General features: G+C 46.6%; 1 protein-coding gene across 1 annotated transcript in view; it reads left to right on the forward strand.

Moving 5' to 3' along the window:
- Positions 1–17,548, forward strand: part of LOC126416587 (pancreatic lipase-related protein 2-like) — a 194,498-nt gene that overhangs the window by 125,734 nt on the left and 51,216 nt on the right. The window contains exon 5 of the mRNA XM_050084339.1: positions 11,431–11,674. Within this exon, the coding sequence (XP_049940296.1) occupies positions 11,431–11,674 (244 nt within the window). The remainder of the gene's footprint in view (positions 1–11,430; positions 11,675–17,548) is intronic.

Below are 17,548 nucleotides of genomic sequence, written 5' to 3' on the forward strand. Positions count from 1 at the left end.
CATCAGCTGAGAAGGTTATACTGACTCTCTTTTGGGACGAAGAGAGCGTCATTTTGAAGCATTACACGCCTAGAGAGACCATCATACACAGATCTCCTAAAAAAATCATCTGCGGATTGCAATCAGATCAATGCGACGTGGATTGCTGTCAGCAGGTGTCTTTTTGCAACATGACATGCAAGGCCCCACACTGCCCGTACAACAGTTGCAACACTCACAGACCTGCATTTTGAGTGTCTTCCTCATCCAGCATACTCACCAGACCTTGTCCCCAAGTGATTTCCATATGTTCGGACCACTCAAAGACGCAATGGGAGGAAAGAAGTTCCGTTCTGATGAAGAGGTACGCCACGCGGTGCATGAGTGGTTGCGCGGACTACCAAAAGAATTTTTTTCTAAAGGAATTTATGCACTTTGTCAGCCCCTGAGGACTTGCATTGAGCGTGGGGGAGATTATGTTGAAAAGTGATACAGCTTTGTACCACTTCTGCACAATAAATAATATTTTTAAAAAATATTTAAGGGTTTCGTTTGACTCACCCTCGTATTATGCTTCTCGAACTCAGCTTGCCCTAGCCGTCGAGTCTTGGAGAGTCTCATGACGTCTCAGGAGCTATCCATCCTCAACAAAGCAATCCCACTCGTTTCTCATTTGCTGCTGGACTGACCTCAGCAATCGACCTATCTTTCTGCGCTCCGGCCCTCGCAGGCTCTGCTCAGTGGGAAGTCACTGATGATCTTCAATCTAGTGACTATTTCACACTGTGGATCCTCCTACCAAACGAAGCAATATTAGTAAGGAAACCGCCGAAAGAGATGGTGAGCAGAGCCAACTGGACACTGTTCAGCCATCTGGCTGTGTTTGAACACTGAGGCAGTGTCCAGGAATTGGTGGACCACATCATACTATTGATCCACCATGCCGCTGACTCATCCATCCAAATGTCCTCACATCATCTTAGGACGCAAACTTTACCTCAATTGACCGACGAGTGCTGCTCAGCAATTTGGGTCGAGCGAGTGGCTTTTGACGTTTTAAATGCCGCCTAATAGCAGACAACCTTGCACCCTTTCGAATGACGAGAGCCAAAGTTTGACACGTAATGAAGAAGAGCAAGAAAAGGTCATGGCTAGCATTCCTGGATTCCATCAAGCCTGGGAAACTATCAGAAGGATTTCCGATCAATGCAGCTGTTCGCTAATAGCAGCATTACTGAAAGAGGGGCGTCTCCAAGCAGTGCCCAGAGACACCGCCCAGACGATGGCAGAGCTTTTTGCAAAGATTACTGACGATGCCAGCTGAGGTCCGGCATTTCGCCGCTACCATGCGACTGTAGAGAGGGGCAAGCTGTACTTCACATCCAACAATTCTGAGTCTTACAACTGCGCTTCCTCCATGGGGGAGGTGGCTTCGGCTCAGTCTGAGGTTCGTGATATTGCACACGGCCACGACCAAATCCAGTACAGTAAGTTTCGACGTTTGCAAGCAGCGTCAAAGAAAATCCTTCTCGAATGTTTTAATTTTATGTGGGATACAGACCAGTTTCCTAGCTCATGGAAAGAGGCAATTTTGATTGCACTCCTCAAGCCAGGGACGGACCGATGATGTCCCTGTACCTACTGGAGCGTCGCCCTAACGAGCTCTGTAGGAAAGACCCTGGAGCCAATGGTTAACCGCCTTCTGGTCTGGTTGTGAGAGACCAGGAAACCGCATAGCCGTTCTTAGTGTGGATTCCGGAGATTTCGATCCACTTTCGACAAATTGACCCTACTAGAGGCGGTTATTCAGCAGGCCTTCCTTCGTAAACGTCACGGTATCGGTATATTCTTTGACATCAGTTAAGCGTACAGCAGTACTTGGAGATCCAGTATTTTAGAGCAGCTCCCCTAACGGGGCTTTCGGACAACCTCCCCGTAGGCCTTTCCTATCTAAGCGCTTTTTTCTGTCCCTAGTTGGTGACGTGCTATCACATAAATTTGAGCAGGAGAGTGATATTCTTTAGGAAAGTTTTTTAAGTGTTATGCTCACCGGCATACCATGGGCCCTTAGCACAGGACCTAGGGCAAAATCATCACATGTGCGGTAAGGAGCTCTGTACAATGCTCCTTATTTGTGGACGATTTTGCACTTCTCTGTTCCACCTGCAGCGTTGCAACAGTGACTCTTCAGCTGAGTGTAAAGGGTAGAGGAGTGGGCTGTAAATACAGGTTTTCTGTGGATATATATATATATATATATATATATATATATATATGTGTGTGTGTGTGTGTGTGTGTGTGTGTGTGTGTGTGTGTGTATGCCACAAGGCCAGGAGTGTGATGGAGTGGTTCGAGGAACACAGTGGCCTATTTCAGTTGATATGCCGGCCCCCATCTCGCGAGATCTGCTCTCGATCGAAGTCATCTGGGATGTGATTGAGCGCAGCGTCAGAGCTCATCGTCCACCTCCTTGGAATTTGTGGAAAGTAGATGACTTGTGTGTGCAGATGTGGTGCCAACTTCCTCCAGCGACTTACCAAGGTCTCATTGCTTCCATGCCACAATCCATTGGCACTGTTATTCGTGCCAAAGATGGAATCCGGCTATTAGGTACGTGATCGTCATGTTCTAGCTAGTCAGCGTGTGTGCCCCTCACTGGACCGCAAAGCGCAGCGTTTGATTTTCCCAGTGCACTTGCCGCCTCACTGACGGCCAATACTGTGCGCTCCATGCGTGATCAGTCACAGCCGTTCCTAGACACAACCCATTACGTCCACAGCTTTGTGTCTTTTTCGTTTACTGAATAATTATAATACCCATTGTCTTCTTCCTGCGTCTTCTTCCCGCTTGTTTGCACGGCACGTTTTGCTCTTGCGAGAGGTTTCGTTCGGGTGCTGATGAGCGGCAGCGAGGTTTAACCTTTTCGGGGAGGGGGGGGGGAGGGGGGTGTAGGTCTGTGCAGCGGTGTCGTGAGTCGTACAGAGCTGTGGGTGGTGACGTTTAGGCAAAGGTCTGCGTGTGATTCCCTTCGTGAAATCGTAAACCTTCTCGAGTCTTCGGTATCAAAGTGTGCAAGAAAGGCAGAGAGAGAAACAGAGAGAAGTCGTATGGAGCTGTTGGGTGGGGTGGATCCAGATGTCGGACTAGAAAGGGTTTTCTTCGTGTGCGCACCATGGTTCCTGTGTTCGTGGTATGTGGAAAAACTGAACCTGTCAATGCCACCAGTCTGACTTCCTCCATGGTGTCATAAAAATAACGGAAATAAGGTTCTCATCAACGTCCAAGATGCTTAAAACAAGTGCCACAACAGTAATTATGGTTGTTCGCGTGTCATATGATTCGTTGACTTTGCCAAGACACAGTCACCTTTGACACTAACCTAACCGAGGATGGATGGATAGGTGGATTAATTTGGATGCTTAGCACATGGGCCGAAACCTTTGGCTACAGATAATTATGTCAATATTATTTCGTATTAATATTCCTCGATATCTCCAAGTCACAATTAAACTGTCACGACTGAATCTTACTTACACGTTAGGCAACGAAAGAGAGGGAAAAAAAAGGTTCAAATAGCTCTGAGCACTATGGGACTTAACTTCTTAGGTCATCAGTCCCCTAGAACTTAGAACTACTTAAACCTAAGTATCCTAAGGACATGACACACATCTATGCCCGAGGCAGGATTCGAACCTGCGACCGTAGCGGTCGCTCGGTTCCAGACTGTAGCGGCTAGAACCGCTCGGCCACCACGGCCGGCGAAAGAGAGCAATCTGTCTTCACAACCCCTCTTCCATAAAATAAAAAAATAGCATAAAGGAAAGATATGTGTTGTCTGTGTCCTAGTCTGTTACTTTTTGCACATGCGTGTTGTCACGCGTAACAACATCGCTATGTCACGCACAAAACTAGTGCTCAACTGACCTTCATGTACGATAGTTGAGCCTTAAGTGTATTGTTGAGTGTGGGTGCTTGTAACAAATGTGTGTATAGTGTTGTGACATGACGATGAGGGAGGGGAGAGGTAGAAACTTAGCGCCGGTACAGATTCAGTTCGTCACGAATAGCACCATGTCGGCCTCTGGGTTTAATGTCCCCATCTGACATACGAATCTTAGAAAATCTGTGACATGCCCGTCCTCCGTGATCCACTGTGGAGAGTTTTGGAATTTAATGCGGCACATTGTCGCAGAGCCTGGAGGTCGGAAACAGTACGTCATCGCCTCTCTTCCTGTGGTCGGCCAAGTGCTGACGGTGAAAATTTCTTCCATAACCAGGACTCTAACTGCCTCACTCCGAGACGAGTGTTAGCTCACAGTGAAAGTTGTTTGTCAAGTTCGTAGCTTTCACTACTAATTTATTTCGCGTAGTTTTAACTCGCAGATTCACTGCAAGATACATTCTGTAATAACGTGGCGAAGACTTGTTAGAGTTCCGGGTGAACGAACCAATCAAGCCCGCACCTGTTGGTGAACTGTGTGGGTAGTGTTTGAATCACACAATAGTGGGGGGCTAGCCTCTTGTCTGCTGCTTGCACTACATCCTGTATGGGCCGCTACGACTTTGGTAAGGTGCGAGATGGTTCGCATTGCAAGGTATAAGGTGTGGAGTTTTACTGAGTGTTTCATAGCTTTAGAGCAGCGTGTCTTCCGTGTGATGTTACCTCGTGCCATTTGCAGAGAATAGTATTCGACGCACGGTACGAAATCGGTTTGCCATCAATCCATCCAAACAGTAGAGCATTTAAATTCGTCGCACTCCCAGCCAGTGGGCTTTTTTCGGTGTTGTTAGACATATCTAATACATCTAGCCTTTCTCTTGTTTCAAGTTTTCATGAGTTGTAACCTGTTGTTCCACGTGCTGCGAGCGTTAATGTTATGAGTGTAATGGTGGCTTAACTACATTTTGTTAGTAACTGCATGCCGTTTTACTGAAACATTTTCGATATTAATTGAATTTGCTTGCCATCACTTTTACATTAAGACAGATTTACAAGGAGTTACATTCTGCTGTTAGTGTAACAATATACTACCTAGGAAAGACATTGCCATCAGCAAAGATAATTTCTTCTTTGTAAAATTGTTTCTATAAACGGGTTCAAGCTCTTGACCAATTACGGTAAGCATTACCTGTCGCGTTTCAATGCATTGCCTTTCAGAACAGAAGGTTGTGATCCAGCAGATGGAGATGGCAGAGTTGCAGTTGATCACTTCAGGGGAAGAGTGAATACTTTTTGCTTGTTATGTGTAAGCTATCTTAACAGTCTGTCTCTAGCTGCACACTGTACTGCACCGAGTTACGAACCACGTTGCTTTACACGTTTTCACTCAAAGTGAAATGTTTCTTATGCCTACTCAGATTCACATAAATTCAATTGTTTTCTGGTACACCTCTTGCAAATCGTTCCCCCTACTAAAGTGTCCCCTGTCTAGCTAATATTCTACACATTTTGCAATCAGATCGCTTCACTACATTGATTCATGGTGTGGTGTTTATGCCACATACCTACCGATGTTTATTACATTTTTGTTGCTATATTTTAACGCTCATTGCAGGAAGATTCTGCTACGGGAGGCTAGCAAGTAGGTAGGATCACGAGGTAGACTCATCGAAGGCCGCGCCAGATGGTCACACAGCGTCAGAAGAACCGGAGGAACAAGAGCGTTATCCTACTGGAGCAGAGTGACAATGGGGAGTCGCCTACCACGCTGGGCGTCAAGAAGGGAATCTTTTATAATTTCTATTTACTCTTTGAATATTAAGACACAGTTCCAACCGTGCTGATGACGTTATTTGAACTGAGAACTCGGTAATCATAGTTTCATAAGGGAATGCTAACTACAAATTTTAGTTGCTGTCAGTGCTTATCGATGGAAAAGATGGAACAATCACAAGTGGGTTCCGAGAGGGCATAAACCCTTGTATAAAATCTGATCTCACATAAAGACGCAAATAGTTTGTTGAAAATTACCTCGGATGACGTACTTGTGCGAAGATTGGCTTTTTCAAGGTGGCGATATGGGGACTAGCGTGTGAAATGCAACTTGGTGTAAAAACTGAATTAATTGTCAAATTTGCATCGGAAAAAAACATACGTGTGCGATCTCATGTTGATTTGTGGATATGGGGAACTAATGATTAATGACCGGGAATCTTGGGATTATTAGCGATAGAATGGCTCTCAGAACCTTTTTCTTGATTTCTTGGCTTCTATAAATAGAAATAAAAATCCAATGGCATCCAAATACTCCGTAATTTCAAGTTTAATAACACTGATTTCTTTCCCGTTTGCCACTTCGTCAGACACTGTTTACTTCATGCACTTCAGAGCCTGCGGCCAGCGGAGAAGAAAAAGCACGATGCCTCCACTTCTGTCAGGGATAGCGAGCGCGGACGTACTGAAATCCACTGCGTCCGTTGATACTGTCAATTTTTTTTCCTAGGAAATGTTATCTTCAGGAACACAGTGTGTAGTATTTGAGGGTAACAATTTGCATCTCTTGCGAATTATACTTCCCCTACACTGGTGAATACTTCACACTTGCCATCCCTGTGCATGGGTGTGTAAAGTCCACGACCCTTCGCAGAACATCTACATTGATGTTCCGCAATCCACCTTACGGCGCGTGGTGGAGGATACCCCATGCTCCTGCTACTAATTTCCACTTCTGTTCCATTTGCAAACCGAATGAGGGAAAAACGACTATCTATATGCCTCCGCATGAGCCCTAACTTATCTTTGTGTTCCTACGCGCTATGTGATCAAAAGTATATGGACAACCCAAACAACATACTTTTTTATATATTAGGTGCATTGTGCTGCCACCAACTGACAAGTACTCGATATCAGCGACCACAGTCATTAGACATAGTGAGAGAGCAGAATGGGGTCCTCCGCGGAACTCACGGACTTCGAACGTGGTCAGGTGATTGGGTGTCACTTGTGTCATACGTCTGTACGAGAGATTTCCACACTCCTAAACATCCATAGGTCCACTGTTTCTATTGTGATAGTGAAGTGGAAACGTGATGGGACACATACAGCACAAAAGCGTACAGGCCGACCTCACCTATTGACTGAGAGAGACCGCTGACAGTTGAAGAGGGTCGTAATGTGTAATAAGCAGACGTCTATCCAGACCATCACACAGGAATTCCAAACTGCAGAGGTATCCACTGCAAGTACTATGACAGTTAAGCGGGAGGTGAGAAAACTTTGATTTCATGGTCGAGCGGCTGCTCGTAAGCCACACATCACGCCGGTAAATGCCAAACGCCGCCTCGCTTGGTGTAAGGACCGTAAACATTGGACGATTGAACAGTGGAGAAACGTTGTGTGGAGTGACGAATCACGGTAAACAATGTGGCGATCCGATGGCACGGTGTGGTGAATGCCCGGTGAACGTCATCTGCCAGCGTGTGTAGTGCCAACAGTAAAATTCGGAGGCGGTGGTGTTATGGTGTGGTTATGTTTCTCATGGAGGGGGCTTGCAACCCTTGTTATTATGCGTGGCACTATCGGAGCCTAGGCCTACATTGACATTTTAAGCACCTCCTTGCTACCCATTGTTGAAGAGGTATTCGGTGATGGCGATTGCATCCTTCAACACGATCGACCACCTGTTCATAATGCAAGGCGTGTGGCGGAGTGGTTACACGACAATAACATCCCTGTAATGGACTGGCCTGCACAAAGTCCTGACCTGAATCCTACAGAACACGTTTGGGATGTTTTGGAACGCCGACTTCGTGCCAGGCCTCACCGACCGACATCGATAACTCTCCTGAGTGCAGCACTGCGTGACGAATGGGCTGCCATTCCCCAAGAAACCTTCCAGCACCTGATTGAAAGTATGCCTGCGAGAGTGGAAGCTGTCATCAAGGCTAAGGGTGGGTCAACACCGCATTGAATTCCAGGATTACCGATGGAGGGGGTCACGAACTTGTAAGTCATTTTTAGAGAGGTGTCCGGATACTTTTGATCACATAGTGCATGTTGGAGGCAACAAAGCGTTGGGTTCGGACGCTTGTCTGCTCTGTAAAATAGGATTTGTGGTGATCTGTGGCAACTCTACCGAAAGAGCGCTGTGCTGGTCCACGCACAAGTGTTTCGGAGCACAACGCTTCACCGTAAATTGTTGAACACGGAGCTCCGCAGCAGACCACCCGTACGTGTCCACATGAAGACAAAACGACAGTCTCAGGTACGATTGCAGTGGGCACGAGACCATCGGGGTTCGACCGTCGATCAATGGAAACATGTAGCCCCTTTGGGTGAACCACATTTTTAGTACACTAGGTCGACGGTCGTCTCCACAAAGGCCGTCATCGAGGTGAACGGCGGCTCGGAGTGTGTACAGCGGCACTGATGCAGTCTGGTGGGAGACATTCTCCTGTGCTAACACGGGACCTGTGATAGTCATCGAAGACACGCTGATAGCTGCGAACCAGCTGCATTCCGTCATGCTTGATGTCTTCCCCGATGCCGATGTCTTCTTTAAGCAGTGTAATTGTGTCCGTCTCTGAGTCAGAACTGTACTGCAGTTGTTTGAGGAGCATGATAGTGCACTCACGTCGATGTCTCGGCTACCAAATTCGCCCGATGTAAATCCTATGGAACCCACCGCGTACGTAAATCAGCGGCCCGTTGTTCACAATTACATTGAAGCGCCAAAGAAACAGGTGTAGTGATCCGTATTCAAATACAGAGAGATGTAAACACGTGCGTGAGACAGTTATTAGATGGGTTACTGCTGCTGTAATGCCAGATTATCAAGATTTAAGTGAGTTTGAACGTCGCGTTATAGTCGAAGCAGGAGCAGTGGGACACAGCGTCTCCGAGATAGCGATGAAGTGGCGATTTTCCCGTGCGACCATTTCACGGGTGTACCGAGAATATCAGAAGTCCGGTAAAACATCAAATCTCCGATGTCACTGCGGCTGGAAAAACATCCTGCAAGAGTGGGACCAACGACGACTGAAGAGAATCGTTCAACGTGACGGCAGTGCAACCGTTCCGCTAATTGCTGAAAATTGGAATGCTGGGCCATCAAGAAGTGTCAGCTAGCGAACCATTCAACGAAACATCATCGATTTGGGGCAACACAGCCGAAGGCCCACTCGTGTACCCTTGATGACTGCACGACACACAGCTTTACGCCTCGCCTGGGCCTATGAACACGGACATTGGATTGTTGATGACTGGAAACATGTTGCGTGGTCGGGCGAGTCTCGTTTCAAATTGTATCGAGCGGATGGACCGTACGGGTATGGAGACAAAGTCATGAATCCGTGAGCCCTGCTTGTCAGAAGGACACTGTTCAGTCTGGTGAAGTCTCTGCGATGGTGTGGCGCAGCTGGAGTGATGCGGCACCCTTGATATGTCGAGATACGACTCTGACAGGTGACCCGTATGTAAGAATCCCGTCTGATCAACTGCATCCATTCGCGTCTATTGTGCATTCCGATGGACTTCGGCAATTCCAGAAGAACAATGCGACACCCCACATGTCCAGAATTGCTACAGAGTGGCTCCGGGAACATTGTTCTGAGTTTAAACAATTCCGCTGGCCACGAAACTCCCCATAGACGAAGATTGTTGAGCGTATGTGGGATGCCTTGGAACGTCCTGTTCAGAAGAGACCTCCATCCCCTCGTACGCTTACGGATTTATGGACAGTCCTTCAGGATCCTTGCAGCACTACTTCAGACATTAGTCGAGTCCATGCCGTGTCGTGTTGCGGCACTTCTGCGTGCTTGTGGGGACCCTACACGATATTAGGCACGTGTACCAGTTTCTTTGACTCTTCAGTGTACATGACCTGTGCGTAGACAACTAATGCCACATTCCTCGAGAAAGCTAGCAACAAAGTGTGGAATCACTGATAAAGCAGAATCAGTCATGTATTTGCTTCCAAGGACGTACAAAGAAGCTACCAAGTAGGTGGTCGTAATGTTTAGGCTTTTCAGTGTATAAGAGGGTATTTTTATTTATTCGGGGCGCTTCCCGTACATACTGTCTTTCTTTCTCTGTTTCTTTTGCTTGTGCCTTTTTCCCGCAATGATGCAGGGTCGGCGTGGTGAGTTGGATTTGGCAAGGTTAATTTAAGAGGTGGCCAGCTGCCCTTCCTGCCACCACCCTGTACCCCAGGGAACGGAAATAGTGTACCCCAATATAGCGTCCCCAGTGCTATATTACGAAAAGACTTAGAAAACGGTATTTATAAAGAAGAGACTTTTAAAAATTGAATATTATGAATTTTTATCATTTCTCTTTGTAAGTTTCGAGGGCAAAGAAATATAACAAAATGATCTAAACAGACGACAAGATACGCTCTTTTGTTAATTTTTCAGTCGTCTTCACTTCTTCTCTTGTCTTGGTTGTGTGTAGACGGACATCTTGCGTGTGCTGGCAAATGTAAGCATAATTGTATGAATTAAGCAGATAATATATTGTTTTAATATCATTGTTCACTTTTAATTTTTAACAGGTGATCCCGATTTCATGTCCGCCTTCCTTTGAATTAACCTGCATTCGAGTAATTTACAGTTCCACAATCGCAGCAGCCGATGCAGCCAACGACGCCATTACGTGGCGATATTAACTTATAAAAAATAAGCGGAAGCGAAAAACTCGCCCGCTATTAACATAATATTTTCAGTACCATAGCCGAGAGCCAGAGCCAGGACTCTGACTACAATACAATGGTTAACGGAGGTAAGAAAAAATACTCTCGCGCGTGTGTGGGCCGCAGTTGTAGTTAATACCTAAAGATTTTTTGCTTTAAAGTGGACTAGCCGAGGAAATTAATATGAAAAGTTTATTCCATTGTTCAACTTATATGCTCATGTTTTAAGATTCAGCCAGTCTAACATTCATTAACGTAACAAATAATTTAAGATTAATATTGTTAAAAAGGAGAACTTCACGAAAGCATTTAATCGTAAATCAAAATTGAATGAAATATAATTTTTATTAAGGCCCACCATGTAAGTCGGCAACAATCAATAATAATAATAATATATTAAATTACGACGGCCGAAGGACGCGAGACCAACTGTCTGCGTCTAGTGTAATCCATGGAATAGTGCGAATGTGTTCAGATGTCTCCGAGCCGTGTAACTGAGGCGGGACGTGGGGACCAGCCCGGTATTCACCTAGTGGGATGTGGAAAACCGCCTAAAAACCACATCCAGGCCAGAAGACCGGCCTCCGTCGTTAAGCCGCCGGGCGGATTCGATCCGGGGCCGGCGCGCCTACCCGAGTCCAGGAAGCAGCGCGTTAGCGCTCTCCCCTAACCTGGCGGGTTGCTTTCCGTACTTACTAACACAGTTAAAAGTTGTTCTAAACCTGACTGGCGCGTTAGAACAGGCGGCGGTAGCGAGCTAGGTTGTGGAGTAGAGTGGGAGCCACTAGTGTGCCGCGTTCAGAGATCACTGTGCGTGCCACAGGCCTGGACCCGGCGCGGCCGCTGGTGAGGGCGGCGCTGCGGCTGGCGCAGGGCGACGCCGGCCACGTGCAGACGCTGCACACCAACGCGGGCCACTACGGCGAGCTGGCGACGCCGCGCATGGCGCACGTGTCCGTCTGCGTCAACGGCGGCCGCCTGCAGCCCTTCTGCCTCGACAAGACAGGTGAGCGGCGGCGGCGGCGGCGGCGGCACACCGGCACTTCTCTGCACAGCGCGGGCCACACGTAGCACGTTCTACCGGGTGATCAAAAAGTCAGTATAAATTTGAAACATAAATAAATCACAGAATAATGTAGATAGAGGGGTACAAATTGACACACACGCTTGGAATGACATGGGCTTTTATTAGAACCAAAAAAATACTCATACAAAGGTTAAAAAAATGTCCGACAGATGGCGCTTCATCTGATCAGTTGTTATTGTTGTGGTCTTCAGTCCTGAGACTGGTTTGATGCAGATCTCCATGCTACTCTTTGCTGTGCAAGCTACTTCATATCCCAGTACCTACTGCAACCTACATCCTTCTGAATCTGCTTGGTGTATTCATCTCTTGGTCTCCCTCTACGATTTTTACCCTCCACGCTGCCCTCCAATACTAAATTGGTGATCCTTTGATGCCTCAGAACATGTCCTACCAACCGATCCCTTCTTCTAGTCAAGTTGTGCCACAAACGTGTCTTCTCCCCAATCCTATACAACACCTCCTCATTAGTTATGCGATCTACCCATCTAATCTTCGGCATTCTTCTATACCACCACCTTTCGAAAGCTTCCATTCTCTTCTTGTCTAAACTATTTATCACCCATGTTTCACTTCCGTACATGGCTACACTCCATACAAATACTTTCAGAAACGACTTCCTGACACTTAAATCTATACTCGATGTTAACAAATTTCTCCTCTTCAGAAACGCTTTCCTTGCCATTGCCAGTGTACATTTTATATCCTCTCTACTTCGACCATCATCAGTTATGTTGCTCCCCAAATAGCAAAACTCCTTTACTACTTTAAGTGTCTCATTTCCTAATCTAATTCCCTCAGCATCACCCGACTTATGTCGACTACATTCCATTATCCTCGTTTTGCTTTTGTTGATGTTCATCTTATATCCTCCTTTCGAGACATTGCCCATTCCGTTCAACTGCTTTTCCAAGTCTTTTGCTGTCTCTGACAGAATTACAATGTCATCGGCGAACCTCAAAGGTTTTATTTCTTCTCCATGGATTTTAATACCTACTCCGAATTTTTCTTTTGTTTCCTTTACTGCTTGCTCAATATACAGATTGAATAACATCGGGGAGAGGCTACAAGCTTGTCTCACTCCCTTCCCAACCACTGCTTCCCTTTCATGCCCCTCAACTCTTATAACTGCCATTTGGTTTCTCTACAAATTGTAAATAGCCTTTCACTCCCTATATTTTACCCCTGCCACCTTCATAATTTGAAAGATCAGAATAGCAACAATTAGCGTAACAAAGCAAGACAAAGCAAAGATGATGTTCTTTACAGGAAATGCTCAATATGTCCACCATCATTCCTCAACAATAGCTGTAGTCGAGGAATAATGTCGTGAACAGCACTGTAAAGCGTGCCCGGAGTTATGGTGAGGCATTGGCCTCGGATGTTGTCTTTCAGCATCCCTAGAGATGTCGGTCGATCACGATACACTTGCGACTTCAGGTACACCCCAAAGCCAATAATCGCACGGACTGAGGTCTGAGGACCTGGGAGGCCAAGCATGACGAAAGTGGCGGCTGAGCACACGATCATCACCAAACGACGCGCGCAAGAGATCTTTCACGCATCTAGCAATATGGGGTGGAGCGCCATCCTGCATAAACGTCGTACGTTCCAGCAGGCGTTTATCAGCTAGGTTGTGGACGATGCGATTCTGTAACGTATCGGCGTACCTCTCACCCGTCACGGTAGCAGTTACAAAACCAAAATCACGCATTTCCTCGAAGAAAGAAGGCCCGATAACCGTAGATGTGCTAAATACAACCCATACCGTGACTTTCTCGTCGTGCAATGGAGTTTCCACGACAGTTCTAGGACTTTCGGTAGCCCAAATTCTGCAGTTGTGGTCGTTGACAGACCCTCGGAGCGTGAAATGAGCTTCGTCGGTCCACAACACGCTACTCAACCAATCGTCATCTTCCGCCATCTTTTGAAACGCCCACACCGCAAATGCCCTCCGCTTCACTAAATCGCTACGTAACAGTTCATGATGCCGATGGATTTTGTACGGATAGCATCGGAGGGTACGCCTACGTGCCAACCAAACAGTAGTGTATGGAATACCGGTGCGACGTGCGACTGCATGAGCCCTGACTTCCCCGTGCATAGACGAATCCGCTACAGTCTCCATTTCTTCCTGAACTGTCTCAGCAGCATTACGCCTCGTGCTCGGTCGGCCACTACGGGGTCTATCCTCTAAACAACCCGTGGCTTCGAACTTCGAAATCATTCTCGCCACAGCTGCATTTGTCAACGGACCTTCACCCATTCGAATCCCCTTCCTATGGCGATAGGATCGTAACGCTGAACTAGCACATTCGCCATTCTGATGATCGTCGTCGTCGTCGGCTGATACTCGTATCCGAGTTTTCATTTCTCTCCTGAGATTTCCTTTGTCACGGTTCAGGCGTGGAAGTGTCGTTGATGGCTTAGCAATCCAATCCTAGCGTGGAACAGGCGGCCACAGACATTACAGCTGATGGAAGGTGGAGGACGTGGCTGAGCCTGGAGGAGTTTACGTCTCTGGCGTTTGTCATTCTCCATTCTTCGACGTTCCAGCTCAAAGTTTTGAAGAGCATTTGAGGTAACTGAGCGCCAGCGACTTCGGTCTTCTGCTATTGTGGACCAGTTACTCGGATCGATGTTCAAGTTTTTCAGATTTTTCTTGTACTGATCCTTATAACGTTTAAGAGGGGCACCTCGTGGCCTTTTACCTGTGCTCACTTCGCTGTACAGCATTTGGCGTGGAAGTCGTCATTTTTCATCCGCTGGACATGTCCGACCCATCTGAGTTGATGCCCAATGATAAGAGCTTCCATGCTATGCATTTTTGCTTTCTCTAGAACAGCCGTGTTGGATATGAAGTCATCCCATTTCAGGTTCATGATATATCTTAGCTTCTGTTGGTTGAAGCGTTCTAGTTTCTTCAGATCGCAGCGATACAACGTCCAGGTTTCGCAACCATATAGCAGGGTGGAAATGACTACAGCTTTGTACACCATCAGTTTGGTGTACAGTGTTAGGTCTTTATTCAGGAAGACACGCTTTGTAAGACGACCAAATGCTACATGTGCAGCACGTACTCTATTCTCCACTTCTTTTCCAGATGAGCAGTTGGATGACAGTATGCTTCCCAGGTAGAGGAAATGGTCCACTTGTTCCAGGAGTGTATCATAGATGGATATGCTGAAGTCAGGAACGGAGGAGCCAGGAGTTGGCTGCGCCATCACCTTTGTCTTTGAAATATTGATGGAGAGACCAAATCGTTCGTACGCCCTGCTGAAGGAATCAACTGACAGCTGCAACTCTGCAGGTGAATGAGCTGGAGAGGCATTGTCATCAGCATACTGCAGCTCTGTCACACGAGTGGTACTGGTGAACCTTTTTGAATGGAGTCTGGACTGGTTGAATAATCCTCCATCAAACCTGTACTTTAGTTCTATTCCTGCATTGTTTACGGTTGTCTCGTAAAGCATAGCTGGCAGGTACAATGCAAATAATGTAGGTGCAAGAACGCATCCTTGTTTAAGCCCACTTGTTATTGGGAATTCACCAGTCATTTCATTCTGGCAGAGGACCTGTCCAGTCATAGCAACGTGGAGAGCTTCAATCAGGTCAACAAAATGTTCAGGGCAGCCGAAGCGTTTTAAGACCATCCACATGGCTTCTCTGGGAACTGTATCAAAGGCCTTTTCTAGATCGTAGAAAACAAGTAGTAAAGGCTTTTGCTGTTCTCTGCACTTCTCCTGTAGTTGTCGTGCACAGAAGATCATGTCAATTGTCCCTCTTGAAGGTCGAAACCCGTATTGAGACTCAGGTAGTATAGTCTCTGAAAGTGTCTGGAGGCGATTTAAAAGGATTCTTGCAAAAATTTTTCCAGTGACAGAGAGTAGAGATATTCCCCGGTAGTTACCACAGACGCTTCTGTCGCCCTTTTTGAAGATGGTGACAATTGTGGAGTTCTTCAAGTCAGCTGATACCTTGCGGGTTTCCCACATTAATATAATAAGTGAGAAGAGTCTAGTTTTTAGAGGCAAGCCGCCACCCTCAATAAGCTCCATCGGGATGCTGTCAGGTCCAGGAACCTTCCCAGGTTTCACACTCTTGAGTGCCTTGCAAAATTCTTGAAAAGTTGGAGGATCAGCCAGCCAGGGTTTTGGAGGGTGCTGTGGGACATCTTTGAGAAAATCTCCAGCGGCAGTAGAAGGGCTGTTTAACAGTGAGCTGAAGTGCTCTTTCCAACGATTTAAGATGTCCTGACTTTCAGTAAGAATGGTGGAGTTGTCAGCAGCTTTAAGTGCTCCTGATGATGAGCGGATAGGTCCATACAGCTCTTTAATACCAGCGTAAAAGCCACGCAGGTTCCTTGCATCAGAAAGATTTTGGAGTTCTGTGGCTTTCTGTTGCCACCATTTGTTCTTGATTACTCGTATTTCACTTTGACATTTCTGCTTGAGTTCTAGAAAGTGTGCTTTCTTTTCTGCGCAGGATGGATCTTGAGCAAGGGATAGGTAAGCATCCCGCTTTGCATTGATGATGGCTTGGATTTCTCCGGGGTTGTCATCAAACCAGTCACTTCTTTTCCGTGCACTACAACCAACAACATTCTCAGCAGTTTCTTTGATGATGTTCTTTAATGTGGTCCATTCTTGTTCGACGTCATCTGTGGTTGCTGGAGCTTTGTTAAGTTGTTCGGACAGTATGTCTTGGAAGTGTGAGCGAACATTTTTGTTGTTCAGGTTGCTTATGTTGAATTTTCTGCGTGGTGGGTTTGAAAAGTGGGATCGTGGCTTGCGATACTTTGGTACTCTCAAACGGCTGACTAAAAGTCTATGGTCCGTCCAGCACTCATCGATGTTTAGTGCTGCTTTTGTGATGAGAATGTCTTTCTTGTCACGCTGTCGCGTAATAACGTAGTCTATAAGATGCCAATGTTTGGAGCGTGGGTGCATCCATGTGGTCTTATAGCGGTTACGCAAACGGAATTGGGTATTGGAGATGAAAAGCTCGTGCTCAGCACATAGACCAAGAAGTAGCAACCCATTTGCATTGCAGTTTCCCACCCCTTGTTTACCCATGACATCTCTCCAAAAACGGTTGTCCCTTCCCACTCTGGCATTGAAATCACCAAGTAAAATTAATTTATCTTGAATGGGTATTTTAGAGAGAGTACTGTTCAGCTGGTGGTAGAACTGATTCTTTGTGTCTTCATCACTGTCTAAAGTAGGAGCATATGCAGAGACGAAGGTGATGAATCTGTCTGAACCAATAGGTACTCTAAGAGTCATCAGTCTTTCATTAATTGAGGCAGGTGTAAGTCGAAGATCTTTCACTATTTTCGTTTTTACGGCAAATCCTGCACCATGGATGCGTGGTTCTCCTGCATCCTTTCCCTTCCAGAAGATGGTGTACCCTGAACGTACCTCACTGATGTGTCCCTCACCTGAGAGTCTTGTCTCACTCAAGGCAGCTATGTCTATATCTAGACGGGCTAGTTCTTGGGTGATAAGAGCGGTTCTTCTCTCTGGTCTGTAATTGTTCACGTCCAGGAGGGTCCTGACATTCCATGTCCCTATTGTCATAATCATTTCATTCTTCTTTTGTTTACGTCCGCAGTATAAGGAGTGACCTACTGGGTGCGGATTCCCAGCCCGGTTCAAGTGTGACTTCCGATGTTTAGCCCACATTTTCTAGGGCCTTCCCCATTCAGGGTGGGCAGCGGTCATCCTAAATAGGCCTGCCCAGTCGCAGATGCAGGACCGGATTCCCGAGTAGTCACACGGGTTCTCAGGAAGGCGACCATCACACACCTGCCGCCAGTGTGCAGGTCCAGACTAGTAGCTTCCAGCCTCACTCGGAG

This window comes from Schistocerca serialis, chromosome 8 (genome assembly GCF_023864345.2).
Source record: "Schistocerca serialis cubense isolate TAMUIC-IGC-003099 chromosome 8, iqSchSeri2.2, whole genome shotgun sequence".
In the NCBI taxonomy this organism is placed as follows: Eukaryota; Metazoa; Arthropoda; class Insecta; order Orthoptera; family Acrididae; genus Schistocerca; species Schistocerca serialis.